We start from the raw sequence: 23,020 nt of genomic DNA on the forward strand, positions 1-23,020 counted from the left end.
CATGTCACATCGAGCATGAATTTAGTTATCAGATGTCAATCAAGGTCATTCATGCTCACTGTTGAACTTTACCACTGAACCTATTTTCCACAATATTTTTTTTTTACCAAATCCAGCCGCAATGTAAAAGCAGCATTAATGTGTTTTTAATTGCAAAATAGAAGTTGAGACCTCAAAATACAGATTTTTAACAGTTAATGTAATTAATTAATTAATTAGTTTCCTGTATATCACTTACAGTTCAATTTTCGTCTGTGTGTGTCAATATTATATTATCAAATTATATTTTTACTTTAAACTTTGAATTCAAAATACTTTTCTGATAAAGAAACAATAGAAACTGTGATGTAGAGAAATGACTCATATATAGATTATACCTTCATCTTCTCCATCCTGTTGCTATCTGTTCCATGCCATACAAAGATTTGTTGGCCTAGATCTAGAATAAAGACGTCACCTTGATTAAGGGATGCCCACTCTAAAGCAACCTGCAAGCAAAATAGTAACTTATTATACAGAAGACAATCCTTGATATGATGTTAAAAACACTACATATATTTATATTTGTAAGAGAATGTGGTGCAGTGTGTTGAACATTTGAAATTTCTCCTTACCGGAATAACACGAACGTTCCTCTTTCCCTTCACTTTCAGAAGTCGCTTCTCAAATTTGTTTCGATCAACCGTTTTGAATCCTGACTTGATTCCTCCAGTTTGGTACCTAAATTAAATTAAATTTTAAAAATAAAATATTTTAATTAAATCTGGATTGGATATCAACAGAAATTTAATATTTTTAAAAATCTGAACGGTATAGGTACTTACCGGATTCCCTTCTTAAAGTATGAGACAAAGAGTTGACTTTCATGTTCTTGCACTTCACGATGTTGGACAGGGCTCCCTCCAAGCTGGTCATCCAACTCAACTGTCTTGTACGCTGCCACTCCTGCCTCATCCTAGTAAGATTAGAAAAAAGCACCTCTTGAATATGAGTGAACTCTCCTCATACGACAAAAATGGTTGGGTGGTTGGCCCATGTAATCATCAACATCCAGCACCCCTGCCCCACTACTTTACACAGTATTATAAGCACTATTTCACTCTTTTCTCTTTTACTAGTCTCATATACAAAGCATAATGTTTTTTAAACAAATAAATAAAACTTGAAATGTTTGAAGGTCGTACTTACATTAGATGTTTCACGTCCAAGCCAAAAATGAATATTCCAATCAAAACTATTTCCGACTTTGCGACTCTATAAAATGAAGAAAATTATTACATACTTAAGTTACTAATAACTCATATTCAATTATTGATACATTAAAGAGTGAATTGTAAAAATGTAATATTTAGTAATTATCAAGGCAAAATGGGATAAAATAGTAACAGCTAATTGGACGTAACTCAAACTTTATGATGAGGATTTAATGTTGATAACTTTAAGACTGGTTTCATGTGGAAATTGTATTAAATATTTGGAAAAAAAAAAAGATTTTGGATTGGCAATTTATATGTATTTTAATTGCAGCTGAATAGCGTGTCTGTTGCTAGATGAGTGATTATAAATGAGAAATAGAAGGCAGGTGTCATCCACTATTTGCTTTCAACATCGTTTATAATACTACTCATAGATTAAAATATTTATATTCTGTTTTCAACCAATATTTCTTTGAAAAACACATTTTTGTAAAGGCACTTCTTGTTGTATGACCCCACCCTTAAGGGTCTTTCACACCTGTTCTGGCACCGGAACCGTGCCAGAACAGGTGTGAAAGACCCTTAAATGCGACAATAATCAAGCCTCACCCCAGATTATTAGTGTATGTCTATACCAGAGAACTATAAATGTTGGTAAATATAACACTTTTTATAACAATTATAAGGGGAGATCTTAAATGTAGTTTTGAACCATTTTGGTAACCCATGTATGGATGCGTGTACAGTAGGAAAATTTGTATTTTACTTGCAGTACAGTATATCTAGAACATGTGCAATTAAATAATACTTATTATTTTTCTTAATTACTTCTTATGTCTAGAAAATAATGATGGTACTACATAAACACATATATTCTTTTAATATATATTTCAAAATTAAATGCATTACATATTGAGACACTGTTAAGCAGATGTATGATGAATAGATAGATAGGCATGCACGGCACCCAACTCAAAGTCTAATAGTAAAAGGATAGTCGATTGACACGCCAATTAATACTGGCTGTTAGAAATGTTTACATACCACCTACACAGCCACAAACTACTGGTGATGAAATGTAGGATAGATCTTACTGATAGCAAATTGTCAATAAATTGAACCTATTACCGATTTATTATGTGAATCTTTATCAATTACCTTGCCCAAAATAGGCGTATATGTTTAGTCTAGTCACAGCAGTGACTGTATGTAAATTTGATTAAGCACAAACTGGGGTATACTCCCACACTGGTGAATAAGCCTGGACACCGGTGAATACTGTAAGCCCACACTGGGTTACATAGTAAGCCCACGCTGGTGTACTGTGTAAGCCCACACTGGTGTATAAGTCCACACTCATGGTAGATAACTGAATAAGCCCAAGCTGGTGTATAAGCCCACGTTGGTGTATACAGTGGTGTATACAGTAAGCCCACAATGGTGAATAAGTCCACGCTGGTGTATAAGCCCATGCTGGTGTATAAGCCCACGATGGTGAATAAGCCCACACTGGTGTATAAGCCCATGCTGGTGTATAAGCCCACACTGGTAATAAGCCCACGCTGATGTATAAGCCCACACTGGTGTATAAACCCACGCTGGTGTATAAGCCTATTGTAAGCCCACACTGGTATATAAGCCCATACTGGTGAATAAGTCCACACTAATGAATAAGTCCACTCTAGTGAATAAGCCCAAACTGGTTGAAAAGCCATCATATTGAATAATAAATTAGTAGGTACTCAATGGCTGGCAGATAGCTGAGCTTAGGTACTTTATTCGTTAGTCAACATGAGCCAAAGAACATAATTACCCCAGTGATAAAGATAATCAAAGTACACTGTGCTACTAGGAAATGAGATTGTGTATTGTATAATAAATAATGCACGCCCAATAAGTTAAATAAAACAAATATATTACAACTTAGAGTTATAATTTGCTCTATATATACCTGTACTGTATATACAATATACTTCATCAACCATGGAAAGCAATTCAATGGGGTTTTTTTGACAAGGCCAAAAGACATTATCAAATTCTAAAAATGTAATGTCGCACAGTACTATAGTCAACTTTCCTTTGGGCTGGCCTAAAATGTCTGGTTTTTTTTTAAAGTCTGGTAGTCTGAATGTGTTTCTAATTGTAAAATGAATTTGGGACTGTTTTTACCTCAAGAAAAGTCTGGTTTTTGGAGAGTTTCCAATTTTTAGAGAGTTCGGTATTGGAAGAGTTGACTGTATTGCTGTATTCTACTTTTAAGATTTAATAAGCGTTAATTTCTTCAATGACTATTTACTCACATGAAGGACAATGTAAGAATCTCCTTGGAAGAAGTGACCATAATCTTTCTCTGGCCAACTCACAACTTTCATGTTCTCAATCCTCCAGATCTTAATACCTTCTTTCCTGCCTGCATCCCTAAATGCTGGATCTACTTGCAAAGCCATGGTGGCAATAGACGAAATGCCTAGGTACTATCTGAAGAAAATAAAGTGTTTTTATTGTAAATAATTTTAAAAGAATTTTATTTTACTTGTTAGGAAGAAAACAATAACAATCTGTTATATATGGCTTAGTTAATTAATAACATTTAATATAATAATTAATAAAATATAATAAAAACATGAACCTAGCAGGGTGTGACTGTGTTATTGTAAGCTCTGTCTACACTATCAAACTTTATGTGACAAAGAAATGTGATGTGCCCACGTTCACTACCATATTTGGACACATCACATTTTTTTGTCAAACTAGTTTGTTTGTGTAGATATGCTATCTTTGATCGATTGATTAACAATATAAAAACAAAAATGTACAACATGGCAGGGCATTTACATTATATTTGAAATGGTGTTTCATTAGCCAACCTCTGTACATTGTAATATAATTGAAAATCGTTATCGTTATAATAAAGCATTGTAGAATTTTTGTAAAATAATTACTTTACAAATTTGAAGCTATTCAACTGTTTTGTAAAGATCTACACACATCAATGGAGATGAGGATCAAAAGTGTACAAACTGTAAACAATATATTTGTGTATTCAAAACATTCCATTACACATTATATTAATATTTGTCGACTCTCCGACTCTTTGAAAATGGAAATTCCACAAAACCAAACATTTCTTGAGGTCCAAAAGGTCCCAAATTCTATTCACCAGAGGGTTTGAAAAAAAAATATGGATGCTACAGTATATTAGTGGCCAAGGGTGGGCGGTATTTGGAGAGATGATCACTGTAATAGATCTGTTGTACAATGAACACAAATTAGCAGAGCATAAATCAAATAAAACTTTCCACCCTGTAGCGAAATGGAAGCTTCCGCAAACATTATTAGAATAAATGAAATACTGGGTCAAAGGTTAAATAAATAAAGAAAATATGAATATGTGTATAATAGTTAACTAATGAACAAGAAGAAAGTTAAACAATCAAAATAAGGAACTAGCTGTGTATTAATTCCACCGAGAAAGTTTGTAATAAATAATTTATTTTAAAATAAATTTTATTTTCTTAAATGCTGAAAAAATATGGATGTATGGCCATCTGAAAATGTGTATTTATAATAAATAATGCTTGTAATTAAACAATGTATTATTAGCAACATAAAGTAAATTTTAGTCAAAATTAATAAACAGGATCCCTTAATAAGGCCTGTGTCTCCTAAATCAGGATTGGCTGTAGTGCATACAATGCGCCACATGTTTCATAGTGGTGTCCCTTTAACAGTTGGTGTCCCAAATGAGGAGTTCTACTGTGTGAGTCACAAAACATCTCAAACCAGTACAGTATTTCTTTTAAAGCTCAGATACAGGCATGAATTTTAAATATAATATTTGGTTAATTGTACATAAATCAAATATTTGTGACAGAAATCAAGATGAAAAAACATGAATTTCCCTTAATATGGTCAAATACAAAATTTGGCAAAATTCTTCCATAAAAACCAGGAAGACTTTTTTTCAGTAGTTAGGTAGTTAACCTAATGTATTAACATGTCTGGTGACTCCCTAGAAGGTGAAAAAAGATGGTGGATATACGGTGGATAATTTTTGCTATAGCATGAAAATAAAAATCTGAAGTTGAATAAAAATACCAGAAATGTAATATTCAAGTTATATTACCTATATTTAGTCATCTGATAACATTTTTTACCACACCGTTTATTTTTCATAGCTTTTTAAAATGCCTCTCTATTTACAAAATTTGTGTACAAAAGAATAGAGATTTTACTGTGTAATTTGAACTATCCCCCCACTGATAAGAAAGTGCTTATTTTCAACAAGCTCGTGTAACACAAATAAAATCCCAAAAATTATGAAACATAGGGGAAACTATAGATCGATAATTATTGGAATGTATGATTAAGAGAAATTTTTTGCCCGCACCTGGCCTTTAAGCTGTGTCAATACTATCTAGTTTGACAAAAAAAGTGTGACATGCCCAATTATGGTAGTGATATGACATCATGTCCATACAGTATATGGGCACATCACATTTTTTTGCCCTATAAAGTTTGATAGTGTAGACAGGGCTTTACAATTATAGTACATTTATCATATGGAAAAATGTAAAGTCTCCTAAAGTTCAAACCTGTAATATAAATTTAAAGTAAACATGTTATTATATAATTGTACATGTTTTGAACACAGCACAAATTACCTAAAGTATCATTTTACAATATTAATTTTAAATCTCAACAACGGATTTAACACAGCTGTTCTGATTGGCTGGCGCTAGCTGCTGACCCATAGTAATACAACTACCCCAGCTGAATGAGACGCAACTTGTAATACTAACCGGCCAACTAAAGGCATTGATACCCGGCCAACTATAGACATTGATACCCGGCCAAGTCCATTAACAGTTTACTCATTAACAAAAACATACTGTCTACCGCTTGTGTCTACCACACTCGTTGTGGAGATGAATACTTTGACCTACGGTACAAAGTTTTCTGCATATGGAAATTTGAACTGATGTATTATAGTTTGGAGTTGAATTCATTTCAACAGGCTTACAACACAGTATAAACAAAATCAGCCTATAGAGTAATAATTATTATCTTTGTTTTAGTATCTTATATTTTATTTGAATTTATATATATATATATAATTATTTCATTTATTTTAAATATTATCGTTTCAAAGATGTACTACGGTAGGTTCTTTAAAGTGCACTTAATAATAATATTCATTTTTATATACTATAGCGCTGATATCACAATGCTTCTAAGCGCCTCACATTATTACCCAGGTCATTTTTTTGGAATCAAACACGTATGGAAACGTACTTCCATAATGCAGCTACTGTAGTAATCAGTGCCAAGTTTTGTACCCCGGACCTACGGTTTATAGTAGTTATCCGAGAAGACTCGTTCTGCCACCAGAACCATGGAGCTGTTCCACTGTCTTAACCGCTCAGCCACTCACTCCGTCTTCTGATTTTTAGGGTTTAAGTACTAATGTGCATAGGGTTTCGTGGTATGTATGTGGTACTCTATTATTGGGTTATAGTGTTGTGTGATGTGTGGTATTTAGGACTTATAAATTACACATTCAGGACATTTTAAATCTAGCGTACATCTCAACAAATATTCTATGTAATACATGATGTAATTCTATCTTCCAATTAATTATTAAGTGAATTACAGACTTAACTTACCTACAATGTTACACCAGTGATTATTTTTATGCGAATTAAGTTTGTTTATTAATCATTTCATAAACATAATAGTTTGGAAACTTGTTAGAATGATCATCATGCGAAGGTCAACCACAGATTGACCTTGCAAAAATCCTTAGTTTATGATGTTTAGGAATACAATAATGATTTTATAAACAAAATATTACAAATAGTGGGTTTTGGGATTATCATAGGTTTATGGTAATAACAAACATTGCAGTAGGTGTTGTTATTTCCTATAATACTAGGTTAGGAAATCTACCATAACCACGGATTGGTACAGTATACAGTAGCATTTCAATTGTTCCTGAAAGCTAACCACACTTTACTGTGTTTGCGCTTATAAATAAATAAATAAAAAATAATCTAGAATTTAATATGATTGTAGTTAGTAATTCAAAATATACTGCATTGAGGAATTTATCAAAATTGTCTTCAAAAGTCAAAGATTTAGTGCTTAAAAAAAACCAACCAGTCAAATAAAAATCTCCAAAAGAAGCTACCAGAACATCAGTTAAAGCTCTGTCTACACTATCAAACTGTGACAAAAAGAAAAAAAAAAGTTTGATAGTGTAGACAGAGCTTAAGATCTTGACGAGATCACATACAAAAGATGGTGTGGATAGCTTAAGGTAAGTATATGCAGATTGCCATAAAAGGATTCGAATTTGATTTAAAAAATGAATTAAATACTGATTACAAAATCAGTTTGCATAATGAGAACATGAAACTCGTCTTGTTACTAAGATACGGTAAACAGCTTCCTATCACTTGCAGGAACTGATCGTACATCATTAGAAATGTCTGATCGTATCAACATAGCGTATTTTAAAATAATTAGATATAATTAATAGCCCCAAGGATCATGCTTGAACATTTCCATAAGTTATCAATAATAACCAATTAAACAGGCTTAATTCAACCAACCTAATTAGGTCTAAACTTAATTCAAGAAATTCAAGAAACATTTATTGACCATATTTTAGCATAACATTAACAATGGTTAGCATATAATATATATAGTCGAGAGACTACAAAAGGCCCGATGGGCCTGTCGCTGTAGTCCCTCTTTACATTATACAAGTAAACATACAAATACAAATAATAATAATAATACAACACTTAGGCTAATCTTAATTAGCCGTTACGTACATTATATCAGTAAAAGTAAAAAAAAAAAAAAAAAAAAAAAATTGCATTGGTATAGAACTTCATTTTGCTAAATATAAGATAATGGTTTAGAAGATGTAATATTCTGATATTGTAAGACTACAACATATTGTACCAATAATCTTAATTAATAATACTGCATAAATGATTAAAAATATTTATGGATGTACTATATGTACTGTAGAAAGTTTAATAACATTTTAATGCACTATATTGGGTCAAATAAAAAAAAAATGTAATTTTGATGTCCATGATTTGAAATTTTGTTTAGCTTAAATGCAGACAAAATAAATTGAGATAGAACAGAATTTCTTTGCTAAATATGTATATGACCCACAATGTATCCCTAAGTTTCTGAATAATATAAAATCTCTTCCGATTAACTTCTGATAAAAAATAACATATGATTGGATAATCTAAATACATCACTTCACATCACAAATTTTATACGGTAAAATTGTAAAAAGATTTATATTAAAAATAATAAACATTAAATACCAATTCATTATAAATAATTTGGCTTTATGATACAAATTAACAAAAGGAAAGGTGTTTTATTTGAATTGCACAAAATAAGGGTGTCCACAATCATTAATTCAACAAATGAAAGGAGGTGAAGTCTGATAACACATTGATTGGCAGCAATGAATTTAAAGGAATGGCTTCCTACTATCAGCTATCAAGATCCAATCCATCGAGCAGCAGGCTATTTTGAAATTGTCTATAAGCACATAAGATTACTACTGTATCACGCCAGATACTACATAACGACAGGGGACACAACTACTGTAGCATCACCGATGGTCTAGTTGCTTGCATAAGGCAACTGTTAACCTTATGTTGGACTGACCTGGTATTTACCAATCAACACGGTTTATACGACCTTTGAACTATGACTATAATCAATTGCGATCTGTTTCGGTTTTTAAAGGCATTTATTCCACATTAATTTATTTATAAAAATAAAAATTAATATGAAACATTTTCATTAAATAAAAATTTGATTAGCAGTAACTTGACCAATCTGAATTTTGGGTAGGAAACATTGTTTTGTGTTACTTTTTTTGGCACATTTGATAAATGTGTAGCAATATAAGGTGGTATTGTAACAAGAAGCAGTTTTACAGTACAGTATTAACTGTATGTGCCAATAAAGTCTATGTGTATGTGTAGCATTCACTATGCTACACTGGCGAAAATCTTTCTTGATTAACTATGATAATCATTTAAAAAAACTGTAAATTGTCTATTTATACTATATATCAACTCCGTGTTGAGCCAGTTCACTTAAGCATATTTAAGGTTCTCTCTCAGTCACGGAAACCAAACTTATAATATTGATTGTATTTGAATATTCAATGTTTAAAGTTCAATAATTCTTAATTTAGCTGGCGTCGATATTGACTCCTTGCTCTTTTTATGTTGGTTCCTGTTTGTTTAGTATCTGTTACACTGTTACAATTCAACAAGCAAGTTTGAAATAACAACGACTTTGATTGTCTATTTAAACAGCAAAATCATAGAAATTTACAACACAATTTGATGATAAATTCAATGGCTAAATAGGTTTTTAAAAGCATATGATGAGTAAATAAAGGTCTAATGTGTCTGCTTTAATGTAATCAATGTCTTATTACTGTTGGAATTAACATAATTAATGAGAACAAATTACTGGATGACCCAGATTATTTGAAATCTAACAGGCGCTGAAATGTATTTTCAATGCCAAACTTACAATTGAGCTCAATTGGTAAGTTGTACTAAAGAACATGCATTTGAAAGACATCTCATTTTGTTTGACCTACATTTATAAAGGCTATTATCATTGGTTACTGAACGTCTCTAATCATTTGCATTATACTGTACTGTAAGGAAGAAAGGGTATGTGTAATAAACAATATCAGTCCTTGCACTACAGAACACAGTACATGAAAGTAAGCCTACTGTACTGGAAAAAAATAAAATCAGTGAAAGTATTCCATATATGGTATTAAATAAAGTATACTACTATAACCAAATTGATTATGGTCTAATGCCAACACTATTATGTGGATCGCAAATGCTCTCAGAATGTCACCAAACAACACAAGTGACAACTTTTTATTATATTTTAAATAATGTTTCTACACAATAAACAAACAGCAAATCATGGAATAAGAAACTGCTTTTATTTTGAGTAATAAGTACAGTAAAGTACAGTAGGCTACAACGCGATCTTTGCTTAATAACGAAAACTAGATAATTTCAGTTTTTTTTTAGAAACCGGTGGTAATAATGCAAGTGGAAATTGAACTTATTAATGACAGTTGCCGATAGGTTAGCCTTGCATTCAAGCAAAAATCAATTACCACCATTGTGTACAGAATTTAGCAGACTGTTCAGTGCTTACCTTGGTTATTAGTCCTATTCACACTTATCCATCAACTATTTTAACAAATTAATTAATTAATCGGTTTTCGTTTACATTTTTAAATACTTATTTTAGAGGATTGCTACTACGGTACTATTGTGAAGTACTGTACATGTTTCCTTTATTGTCGATACAAAATCAAATAATATTAAAACAAATTTAAAGATGTTTTTTCCCCCTTCATTCGCAATTAAAGTACTGTGGGGTATTACACAGCACATAATCCAACAGTGGTGATATGTATGAGTGCCACTTACCTGGATAAACCAACAATAGCCTGTGCTCTCCTATGAGAGAGTGATACGAAAAGAGGTTCTTTATGCCTTATGATAATGGACTAATCCACCAACCCCACCCTCATATGGACACACCCTGTACCATTCACGTTAGAGGTAACTGTATTAATAACATGTGCTAAACAATATTTTATTCAGACCCCAATAGAAACTATTTTTAGGATAAATTGGGTTGTCCTGAATCAATTCATCTTCATGTTTCTCCTTTGTTTTTTTCCTGATGTTATCATTTGACTATTGTATTTATGTATCAACGTATTATGTATTCTTTTATAAATATGTATTGCATTGGATTTAAAATAAAAACAAACAATTGTAGTAATTTTGTCAATGAAACTGAAGCGATTAAATAATTTGCGATGCAATATAATTATGTATACTGTAGTGTAGGGACGATAAGAAAAGTGTTTGGACTTTCTTACTGAATTGTTCTAAACTGTAACCAATATTGAGGAAACTCTGTAGCCATACATCCATCCAGTGATGTAACCTACTATAAAGCGTTATCTCAAACGATTAAACTATAAATTAAAATCGTAGCTCAGTGGAATTTACACACCTCGATGCTTACACGCCCAAGAACCTTTAGTCTGCTAACACTTAGACATAGTTGCTTGTGTACACAATGCAAACAAAGGCCTACAGACAGTAGGCATTAGTGGAGATAACAACATCAAAAGGTAAATATTTAATATGCTTCAACTGAATATGATAAATTAAATATGGTTTCATAATTGGAGTTGTTTTAATGAGTATAATGACCAAAGATTAATCAGAGTTTACCCTATAGTACCAGGACCACTCCTAAAGGTAGGCCGCGAAATAGATTCTTTAAAGGTGAAAACAACAGACAATCCAACCATCCCGATTTCTTCGGAAGCTTCCCGTATTTTCATCCTATCTCCTGAATATTATCAAATCAGCTATAAATCGATCAAACAAGTTCAATATTAATTTATAACAATAAATGGTTGATGAAGAAATTTTCAATTGAGGAAATTCTTCTGTTTTTGAAAAAATTGACATTTGACATTTCGAACATAAAATGACATAATTATAGGAAATGATGACATAGACACTTTTAATCATAGAGGCTATTCTTTTAATGCATACTATGTAAAGTTTTAGATTATCAGTAATGTGGTTATTAAAAAACCATACTGGAAGAATATTAATGATTCGTTAGTAACCAAATTAATACAATTGAAAGCCCAATGCATTCACTAAAGCTCTGTCTACACTATCAAACTTTATGGATGACAAAGAAGGTGTGATGTATCCAAATATGATAGCGATATGCCTAAATATGATAGTGATATGACATCATCATGTCCATATATGGGCACATCACATTTTGTTGTCATATAAACTTTGATAGTGTAGAAAGAGCTTTAGGCAAATAAGACTAATATTGAGCCATCCTCAATGCATTCAGGTAAGTATCATCTATTTTTAGTGGTCTACTACAACATTCCATAAAGCTCAAATAAGGACACGCTGATGAAAAATAGCCTATGTATTGTACTAAAGCATACACACAGATACAGTGTCTGCCTACATAGTGTAGCCTACACTATTGGCAGCCTACACACTGTAGCATATAGTTAAGGCATTGACAATCAGTGTTCATAACAAACACTATATTCTGTATGCAACATATTTTACCTAGTAGTACTGTACGCAAAAACCTTTGAGATGAAACCGAACGTTGCTGAATGAAAGGCGAGTGTGTGGTTAGTTTTGCATGCTTCAACGAACCCATAGAAATCCGAGGCATTGATGGTGTTGGGGTTATATTGGTGTAGGAAATGAACTAGAATTAAGAGCGTTTACTAATAAACAAATAACGAGTTATAAATCATTACAAAATGCAAATATGATGTTTAAATAATGGATTTAACGTGATTGAAAATAGCTGAATATATATTTATATATATTTTAATTTAAATTCTATCTCTGTGTTTGTCTCTAGGGAAAACTGCTTCACTCTACTTGTAATGTGTACAGACAATAGTGTTGGGAGTAAACAGTGGTAGATTCCAGCAGAGAAATTTACACTTTCATCTCAGTAGTAAAATCATGGACCTATAAATTGTCTAATTCATAGATCCATGGTAAAATGTTACTGAATGTACAGCTACTGTACATTAACAGTTTAGTCCAATGCTTTTGGTGACAATAAACAAAGCAGATTCAGAAAGGTGCAGAACTGGGATTTCTGATATTGCTAAACTGCACAAATGCCTGCGCGGTGTGTAAATTGGACAAGCTATGCGGTTTTCCGCTTAAGGTTCGTCCATGTTTAAAATTGGCCTTAAGTTTCATAGGTGAAAGAAAGCCTCAGTAACAAATGGGAAGGCTCCTATTTGGTCCAATTTTCCCATTATTATCCTAAATCTATCCCCGAGAAGCCAAACTGTGATTATTCATTATCATATAAAATTAATTAAAATTGGATTGGATAGAGTACCTACTGTACTGCAGTTGCCTAAGTATACTAAAAGTTTCTGATCAATGGAATTTCAGGTGTACTACAGGAGAAGTACCATATTCCTAGTAAAGTACTATGCAGTAAATACCATTTATATTACTGTTACTGTAGTTATAGTAGATAATCTAAGAGTCTTCGATAAATAAGTGTAATTGTTCTTCCAAAAGTAGAGAATTGCAAATTTGTTTTAGGGTTATTCAAACTGTTGGTGGACCCTCAAAGGGTCACTTCACCTTCAATCTATGCCTCTTCTTCTTTTGTAGTTTTTTTGCAAACAATCAAGCATTGTTTGTAACGCATCAAGTTCACACAATACCGGTGTGCAATTATCACTTCTCTGTTTTCAGTAACAGACTGTACAATGAAGTGGGCAAAAAGATTTTATTTGGAAATTTACAATAAAACAGAATGTATTTTACAGGGCTACAAATTTACTTTGTAATACATTGGCAAACCTTTGCTATAGTACTCAAAATTACCTGCTATACTAATAAAACTATTTTTTAACAAATAAAACATTATTTTTGGAATATTCACCTAGCAAATAAAAAAATCAAATTGCTGGTTTTTAGGGTGATTATTAACCATGTGAATAATAAACCTCAATTTCTTGGCAGCAGAAACAGGACAAATTTTCAATAACCGATTAAATGGCAGTCTGAGAATAATAATAAAAAATTGATTTGGCCACATGAGTGCATTTAGCATTTTGGGTATCAACCATCCATTGAGTTAAACTGTTATTTGGGAGCACAAAGTAGCAGAAATGCAGTTAATATAAAAATGGTTTATTTGGCGCTAGATGCAGTCACACCATGTGATGATAGGTTTATAATTAATATCTTTATTTACATTGACACAGAGACATTTAGATTTTAATAGTTTTGACTTCCTTGAAGTATGGTTACATAGAATGAATTGATTCCTAAAGGATTCTGTATTGCTAACTGGAACAGGATCTAAATGACAAATACAACATTGGATTATCAGTAGAAAACAATAGGCTCATTTATAAATGAAAGTTATTAGGAAATTGACTATTGAAGTGATGCTTACAATACTGTTTGCATTACTGAATGGTTCCTCTGTGAAAGGTGTGAAAAACATTCAGTTAAATAGTTCATTCTTAGAAGTGTATTTATTGATTTCACAATTAATTCATTGAAATTAAAATAATGGTTTTGTAGAATCGCGTTGAATTATTGTTTTGTTTATACATAAGCTCTGTCTACCAACCAAACTAGTTTGACAAAAAAAATGTGATGTGCCCAAATATGGTAGTGATATGCCCAAATATGGTAGTGATATGACATCATCATCTCCATATATGGGCTCATCACATTTTTTGGTCACATCATTTGATAGTGCAGACAGAGCAAAACCTATGAATAAAAACATCAGACGTACGTCTTGTCTTTATATTCTTTATTAGTGGCTGCCATACATACGTTCTTAATTAATCATGAATGCAATCCACTACATCAACTTTCTGTCTGTTCATAATAAATTTTAAAATAAATTGCTTTCATTTTCCAATTTAAATTACTCAAACATACTGATAGGAGTTGACATATTTATATCTAATAACACACACTGCTATGTCTGTATAGACTATGTTGAAGTATAAATTGAGCTAGTTATTTGAAAATAAAAACCCAACAGAACTTTAGGCCACAAGACCAAGGGGAGACCGAAAGCGGTTCACCGGTAGGTTTGCCGGCCATCCCTCCCCCATATCAGTCAGAGAGAGGGTTCACCACCCTGATTAGCCTAGAAACCTAACGACGATCGTAACTGAATAAAAAACAGCATTTCATAGAGCCCTTTTGATATCCTACACCGCATACATACTAATAAAATATTTAAATCAAGTTTATACTCACAAAAAACTCACAATAAACAAATTTGGTGAATGTTAAAGCAGATATTCCACCACTCCAGCAGTGCAGACTTGAGTTGTTGACCGCGGCAACAGGCTTAGTTCAGTACCACCGTGCACTTACGAAAGTGGGTGGAGCTGTGTACGTAAATTATAGAGGGCGATATACTCATATGATACTTTATCACAGTAAATTTTCGAAAAATGTTATCAACTAGTCAACAAGTAAACGTCGCACTTAAACGTATTCATGGTTTAACGTAAAGAATGATATACACACAGTAAATTTTGTTGATAAGCAGTACCATAAAGATGCAAGAATTTTGTTTATATATTAATATTGCTATTTTTAAACAAAAACATGAAAGAATAATGAAATTACACAAAAAAATACACCAATCAAAAACTGTTAAAAATTGTTAATTGATCTCCAAATGATATGGATATTAATCACAACCGATATCAAGATTAGATAAAACTTCAAAGCATGGTTTATTTTATTTTCTCCATGATAAAATTAATAAAAGTCGAATGCCTGCTGATTTGCCTAACCAAAACACGTCTTGGTCAGGTCTAATCTCGGAGTCAATTTCCTAGTATAATACACCCCTCCCCTTTCTAAAGGAGGGATACCATGGTAGTGAGTCGACACGAAACAAAATAATAAATGAATTTAATAATAATTATTAATATAGGGGTAGGAGTGACCCATGGTCCCCTGACCAGAGAGGTGTTATGTTTCGTCCGAGAAAGGGAGGTGTTGTAATAAATAAAGTCAATCACAGAGATATAAACACACCCTCATGCGTCTGGCGGATGACGTGTGCGTCGTGTGATGAACGCGCGCACTGTTCCGAATATATAATCCATTCAGAAGTCAGCTGATTATCCCTCTTTGTTGTACGCTTCAATAAATATAATACCCCTTTAGTATTACTAACAATAGTGGTAGTAACTAGTATTTGGTTGATAGCAATTCAATAGGCCTCTATAGTCTATTGCATGCAGTAGTTCAACATGGACGTATCAGCTCCATTCATCGCCAACTATTGGCAGTATATTTTAACTGTATGTATTGGAATTATCATTGTTCAATTTATTCAAAGCTTCTACAAAAATTCTTCTTCAACAAATCGAAGTAGTGTCGACGATAATCGGAAGATATTTGTCGATAACGACGACGATGAAGGCTGCGTTGACGATAACGGTAACCAGAGTGTTCCAACCGATGACGATTGTGAACATATACCTTATGGTATGGTTAGGTACCCTAACGATGAAATGTTGACTAGATCTAGACATTTCTACGAAGAAATGAATAAACGGAGATCTGTACGATTTTTCTCAGATGAACCTGTGGCACTAAATGTCATTGAAAATGTTCTCCTAACGGCAGGTAAGCTAGGCCTTGAAATATTATTTGTAAAAAAATGAGTAGGCCTAAGTATATTGAGCATTAAAATTAGTATTAAAGATGTATTTATATGTAAATAATTTTAATGTCACTAATATGTATTTACTCTGACCAAACATTGGATCGAAAAAACTGATATTTACCTAAAAGCATGTAATTTAAGAAAAAAATAGTCAAATTGGCAGCCAGCCAATGGGTTTTTGGTTGAATGTACCCATTTATTTTGTCATTTTATAAATGAAAACACTATTTTTTCTGTGAATGAATGAATGTATGTCAAATTATCAAAATTCTAAACGTCTAGCCAAATGATAAGGGAAAGAACGTATTGTGTGTATGGCCTACCAGCAATACTACATTTTAAATAGTTTATTAATAAACCATACGGATGAAATATGGTCGGCGCTTTGGATCTGAACAATCAATACCTATATTTGGATTCATACCGCATGTTTACGCACGCATGTGCAGGCAGCCTCTATACAGTTCATTCAATAACCAAACAGACATTGTCTTCGTTATAGATTACATCCATACATGTTTGTTTATATAATAAAAGGTAAAGGTAAAGGTATTTATATTTGTCCTCAAGCTTAACTGGAAACTGAGGAAATTCGGATTAGGCCCTCCACGGACCCACGGCAGCCAGTAATATATTATATATATATAAATTCAAAGGCAAATTACTGAAAAATGACAATGCTGTGGGTATCAGTGGCTGGATCTCAATGGAGATACAAAAAAAAAGCGAAAAGCTAAATCAAAACGATAAAGTAAAACAGCCAGAAAAGTTAGCAGAGCTTTCGGGCAACACTAGCCCTTCATCAGTGCAATACATACTTTTCTTCATAATTCACAATTACATTTACAATATTCAATAGTAGTATACAAAAAGAGGCAGTTGCTTGTCAGTTTGGTAACCATTTAAATGTACAGTATATACATGCCAGACAACATTCATGTACAAAAAAACAACATGGGTCGCCCACGACGACCGGTCAGACAATGTTTCCATATTGAAGATATGGCAAGATAAGAGCGTTATATAGATTTATTAATATGTGTACAGGAAATATATTTTAACTTTGCAGATGATACCAATGACCTTAAGGATCTTATCTATATTATAAGTGAGAGAGTTTGTACGTTTGTTTGTTCGTTATATACAAATTAATTGTTACTGCACTTTTATGGGGTATCAAAATGACTGCAATTGTACCGGGAAGGTTCTAAACTATATTTGAACATCATCCGCCATCGTGGTTCCAAGTTAGGGGCCAAAATGTTGACAAAATGGCCCACTTTGCACCACTTTCGTTAGACAAATTTTTGTTTCTGCACGTAAAAATTACTGCAATTGTACCGGGAAGGTTTTAAACTACATTTCAAAAATTCCCCAAGTTGTGCTAGGGGTAGTAGGCTATATCAAATTGACCAGAATTGTATTTTAAAATATTTTAATTTTCCCGAATAGGGATTGGTCGTAGTGTTAAAACAAATGCTCCTCACTTCTTTTCACAGTAAAGTTTCCTTCAAAAGAAAGGTATTTTATACTCTGTATCAAAGGTTGTCCGCAAAAATAACTTAAATTTATAGATGACTACTCTATAGGCTTTCGACTACAAAAGAATCTTTTGAGAGTGGGGTTGTAGCTATGTCTTTTTAGAGGGCCCTAATGGCCTAAATGATCTATAAACTGGATAGGGCCAACCACAATAAATATGGTATTAATTAATACATTTTGTATAATTATATAGGAACCGCCCCTAGCGGAGCTCACACAGAACCATGGTTTTTTGCCGTAGTCTCAAATCCAGAAGTTAAGTCCAGCATTCGAGAAATAGTTGAGGAAGAGGAACGAATCAACTATGCGAAACGGATGGGGCAGAAGTGGCTAGATGATCTTGAAGTTATAAAAACAACATGGAGAAAGCCATATATAGAAACCGCACCTTACGTCATCGTGGTTTTCAAACAGGTGAGTAGTTCTTATCCGTCATCTCGAACGCGTTTGCGTCGTCCTCAGTTGGTACCAAACGCGTTACGAAAACACGTTTACCTGCTCTAAACTCATATAGCACAAACGAGTATTATTACCTGATTTACACCATAAACGTATTTTTATTCTTCATTGACCATAGGCTCTATTTGATGTCATCGCATGCAAAAATAAATAATATACCATTGTATCTTTAGGTTTACGGTTTAAAGAAAGACGGTACACGGATTGTCCACTATTACAATGAAATGAGCTCGTCTATTTGCGTTGGATTCCTTCTTGCTGCGTTACAGGTAATGTAGAAACAGTTCACTCCGCCGGTATTTGCAGATTCCGGTTTCGTCTTCCCGCCAACCAACTAGATGTTGGGCAGTCAATTTACAAGTCTCTGACACTAGGCCTACTTTCTGTTATAAATTAGATATACTAATTCAAAACAATAATGAAATAAACATGTCTCATTTTCTTCCAGAATGCAGGACTTGCAACGGTAACCTCAACTCCAATGAACTCAGGCCCACGCCTCCGTCAACTACTAGGTCGACCCGTCAACGAGAAGGCAATATTGTTACTACCCGTCGGCTTTCCTTCTAGCGACGCTACTGTACCGAATTTTCACCGAAAACCACTGGAAGAACTCATGGTCACTATCTAGTGGGTGCGCCTGGAAAGCAGCCGTCTTTTAAAAACGCGTCGCATCGCGTCATTGATCGAATACGCGAGACAAGAACGAGTTCAGAATAATCTATTTATTAATCGATAATATATATATTATTCGATTGGTTAATTCAGATTCAGATTCGATTTATTAAGTCATTCATACATAGTATAATGATAATTGTTTTCTTGGCAGAAAAACACAAGCAAAACAATACATACATAATATTTACATTCCTGATCAACTTGGAACTAACAACAACAACAACTGATAAATTCATTGTTTGTTGATTCAGTTTTAAGATTTAATTTTTAATATTAACAATTAATGTTCACGATATCCATACTGTATAACAAATGGTACGGTGTATGCGAGTCGTACCAATTCATTTGTTGTCTATTAATAAGTATTTTAAATGATTAAAACAATGCCTATGTACTTGTTGTTTGGATTCGCTTTGTATTTTAGATAATTTTAGGTTTACAAAAAACATTGTTAGGCCTCCTGCTAATTAGTGATGCACCGTACGTGCATTTGGTTCTTTATTATGTAATATTTCCAAAATAATGTAGATTTTAACTTGTTTTGAAATATGATTTCTTAAAATCTTCACATGCGTATAGATATACAGTCTGTGTGTCTACAAGTCGAAATAGATCATGTAGGACTTTTTCACTGTATTGTAGACAAAATACCATCCAAGATGCTTAAGTGAAAACTACATTTTTTTTTGGAAGTAACTTTTTTAGAGGGCGCTATTTAGATTAGGATTTGGGTAATTTGTTGCGTTGCGACGAGAAAAGATGCATTCGCGCGTAATCACGCGGGGTGCTTGTTGAAAGGAACGTCATTTTTGGTTGGAAGAGTGTGTTTACGTTCAAGAAAGACGACAGATCATACATTTTGTGTTGAAACTTTTATCGTAAGACTAATAAAGTGTAAGAATGATCAAACTAGGGCCTTCCCTACAACTAAAAATACAGCTAGGCCCTAGCCTAGACCTCTCTCTACTATAGGCAGGATAGGCATGTCCTCCGTCCTACTAAAAAGCACGGCCGGAGTGCCCGACCGAGCCGAGGTACTGAAAGAAGCGCCCGAGTAGGCAGGCCTAGGCTAGGAATGAACAGTTATATATAGGCCCTAGGCCTATATATATCTTTAAAATAATTATGCTTAATTAATGCTTTGTGGTAACGAATTTCTCTGACGTTAGCCTCGAACGTTATTTAATATTTGAATGTTTTCATTAACTTTTTAAGATGATTTTCATAAATTTTATTTTTCGACTTTTTTCCAGTTAGTGTGGTATTCTGTCATGCCTGAGGATACAGAGGTAGGCATCTAGAATAACTTGTTTTTAATGTCATAAAGGCAGTATTATTAATAAATATTAATTAATTAGCCTCTCTAAAATAGGCCCCTGGGCCCTGCCTATTTAATATACTGAACTTTATTTTTCAAAATGTTTATATACTTTTTTAGAATAGTTGGATGTCATGTACATTGTGCAGGGCTGGTAGGCAGGGGAGTAGCGTTCTCAACAGAGCTCAACAACGACGTGTAGAGTGGCCAGCGCAGGTGGAGCACACAAGGCCTGATATTCAGGTATGCATGAGTTGTCTCTGTGCTGCAGTATATTATGATTATGTACTTTAGATTAAAACAGACTTGAGGATTTTAAAACAAGGAACATACCTACCTGCTGAAATACAGGCCAGACTATTGTGATCGGCACTCTTGTGTAAAATGAATAAAACTCATAAATGTTTAACCCAGCTACCTGAAAAATTGTGATTAGCGATAGCCATAACTGTTAATCAACCAGAATTTGTATGCATTTTTTAATGTACCATTTAAATGCATAGCAATATATGGTGGTGGTGGTGGTACTGTATTGTGTTGTATAATTTGGCTATACTATTGTACACTGGAAGATATTCCCTGATCTGATCAATACCATATACTAGTGTTTTGCTACATGCTAACTATCCTCTGTCTAAATTTTGTCTGTACAGGATCCGCTGGTGTATACATCGTTAGACGAGGCGTTTAGCAGTATGTTACAGTTCATGTCAACGTCAACAAGGCAGTGCAAGGTATAACTATGCTTTGATACATTTATTTCCCAAATATACACATTACAGCACTTATTATGTCAAATTATTGAGACCCAACAAAGTGTCCCCTTAATAGGGCTGTTCCCTGAATAGACGTTGACCACAGTGTTGAAATGTATATTTTGCTTTGTTCGTTTCATGAGAAAATGTCCCCTTAACGGAGTGTCCCAAAGAAGGGGTTCTAATGTAGATTATATTATTACGTTTATTGTTAAAAATTTGATTTTATATTCATAATATCATGAGTAATTACTCCTTGCCTCCTTATTTCACATAAGTTAAACTAAAGCTCTGTCTACACTATCAAAATTATTTGACAAAAAGTGTGATGTGCCCAAATATAGTAGTGATATGCTTAAATATGGTAGTGATATGACATCATGTCTATATATGGACACATCACATTTTTCTTGTCACATAAAGTTTGATAGTGTAGACAGAGCTTTAAGAGATAAACAAGACTGGTGACTAATATTAATTTCAATTCATAGACTGGTTTCTTAAACATTTTACTTTAGTATAAAAAAAATAATCTGTGTTTTTTTTTCCTTGACAGAGATTTTATAGATGCGTCCCGTCAGCAAGCAAGACAACCCATGATCAGAGTCATTGCCGCCGTTTCCACTCCCACCGAATTGTTCCAATTCAGAAAACAAATCCGGTATGTAACTTATTATTCATGTCAACAAATTAATTTAGAAATATCTTTTTAACAAACCAATCGGAATGAAAAAAGAAAAATGAAACTGTCATGGTAACTTTTACCATCTTAAGTAAAAAGAAATTTCTAAATTCATTTTAGTATTACAAACAAGAGGACCATATTTTGTAATCGCATATTAATTGTTTATTTTAACTTACACATATGCCTGGTGTGGTCTCTATCCAAATACATAGATGTGTTTACTTACACATATGCCTGGTGTGGTCTCTATCCAAATACATAGATGTGTTTGCTGTCACATTTCAGGTCTTCCAAAATTAATTAGACCACAACAGGTAGAAAGGCATATTCCAACTGAAATTAAATTTTATAAAATATGATAAAACAGCAACAAAAAATACACCCCCAAATTTGTTCCTAGCTGTGTGCAAACCTTTGACAAAGATTCCATTTATTTCAGCTTCACAAAACAGAAGATGTCCATGTGGTGGTAGCCCCAGGAACATACGCTGTGACTGCGGGGACGTGGGGTAAAGATCAGCAGACGACGCACGTTGTACACGTTAATCAGGGTCAAAGCGTTGACCTTGATTTCAACATTTAGGAGGCATCAAAGCACATTTCTTTTCAGGGAGAAGTCTGGCTATGTATATAAATCTTAACAATTATGTTTCTCAATTTTGATATGAATTAGTTTGTATTATAGATTATGTTTTGTAAGGTAGTATGTAATTTATTGTTTTTTAATTATGAGGTAATAAATTGTAATTTTTATAGGAATATTAATCATGATACTAGTGTAATATATGTATTTAGTTTGTAAAAATGTGATTCGGTTTATTTTTCCTGTAAACTAATAATATATATTAAATAATTGAATAGTATTGTTGTAAATTGTGTACAAAACCTATTGTAATATTTATTCTTCTTGGTTGAAAAGATTGATTAAAATATACATTTTAAAAGTAAGTTATTAAAAGAATAATTTTTTTTAACAAGGTACTAATTCATTCAACATTTTACATGATATAAATTTGCA

General features: G+C 33.0%; 3 protein-coding genes across 7 annotated transcripts in view; 2 read left to right on the plus strand and 1 right to left on the minus strand.

Moving 5' to 3' along the window:
* The window catches only part of LOC144837493 (advillin-like), a 29,326-nt gene extending 14,086 nt beyond the window's left edge, over positions 1–15,240 (minus strand). For 2 of the 3 annotated variants that reach the window (XM_078692656.1, XM_078692638.1), the window contains exons 1-6: positions 15,134–15,240; positions 3,497–3,674; positions 1,189–1,254; positions 825–955; positions 615–720; positions 378–488 (exon numbers count right to left, since the gene is read on the minus strand). In XM_078692656.1, coding sequence (XP_078548782.1) covers positions 378–488; positions 615–720; positions 825–955; positions 1,189–1,254; positions 3,497–3,643 — 561 coding nt within the window. In that variant the 5' untranslated portion in view covers positions 3,644–3,674; positions 15,134–15,240. The remainder of the gene's footprint in view (positions 1–377; positions 489–614; positions 721–824; positions 956–1,188; positions 1,255–3,496; positions 3,675–15,133) is intronic. The other variant, XM_078692647.1, reaches the window with a different exon arrangement.
* An 899-nt stretch (positions 15,241–16,139) lies between these two features.
* On the plus strand, positions 16,140–19,623 carry LOC144852064 (iodotyrosine deiodinase-like). Its single transcript, XM_078709761.1, has 4 exons — positions 16,140–16,525; positions 18,301–18,521; positions 18,740–18,835; positions 19,015–19,623. Exons 1-4 carry the CDS (start codon positions 16,147–16,149, stop codon positions 19,195–19,197), a joined length of 879 nt encoding a protein of 292 aa, XP_078565887.1. The 5' UTR covers positions 16,140–16,146; the 3' UTR covers positions 19,198–19,623.
* Positions 19,624–19,976: 353 nt separating this feature from the next.
* On the plus strand, positions 19,977–22,950 carry LOC144852074 (A-kinase-interacting protein 1-like). Of its 3 annotated transcripts, none has more exons than XM_078709772.1 (6): positions 19,977–20,138; positions 20,498–20,533; positions 20,683–20,805; positions 21,216–21,296; positions 21,874–21,978; positions 22,442–22,950. In XM_078709772.1, exons 2-6 carry the CDS (start codon positions 20,516–20,518, stop codon positions 22,583–22,585), a joined length of 471 nt encoding a protein of 156 aa, XP_078565898.1. In that variant the 5' UTR covers positions 19,977–20,138; positions 20,498–20,515; the 3' UTR covers positions 22,586–22,950. The 3 variants fall into 3 exon arrangements, with proteins under 3 accessions (XP_078565898.1, XP_078565917.1, XP_078565906.1); XM_078709791.1 differs by having other exon boundaries at positions 19,978–20,122; XM_078709780.1 differs by lacking the exon at positions 19,977–20,138 and having other exon boundaries at positions 20,688–20,805.
* Positions 22,951–23,020: the final 70 nt, after the last annotated feature.

The sequence above is a fragment of the Antedon bifida genome, chromosome 1 (assembly GCF_963402885.1).
Source record: "Antedon bifida chromosome 1, ecAntBifi1.1, whole genome shotgun sequence".
Taxonomy (NCBI): Eukaryota; Metazoa; Echinodermata; class Crinoidea; order Comatulida; family Antedonidae; genus Antedon; species Antedon bifida.

Excerpts from the sequence above, each read along its gene's own strand:
- LOC144852064 (XM_078709761.1), top strand. The coding sequence starts at position 16,147 with ATGGACGTATCAGCTCCATTCATCGCCAACTATTGGCAGTATATTTTA. Across the intron at positions 16,526-18,300 it reads AAATGTTCTCCTAACGGCAG|GAACCGCCCCTAGCGGAGCT; the intron begins GTAAGCTAGGCC and ends ATAATTATATAG. Across the intron at positions 18,836-19,014 it reads TCCTTCTTGCTGCGTTACAG|AATGCAGGACTTGCAACGGT; the intron begins GTAATGTAGAAA and ends ATTTTCTTCCAG.
- LOC144852074 (XM_078709772.1), top strand. Across the intron at positions 21,297-21,873 it reads CGTCAACAAGGCAGTGCAAG|AGATTTTATAGATGCGTCCC; the intron begins GTATAACTATGC and ends TTTCCTTGACAG. Across the intron at positions 21,979-22,441 it reads CAATTCAGAAAACAAATCCG|CTTCACAAAACAGAAGATGT; the intron begins GTATGTAACTTA and ends CATTTATTTCAG.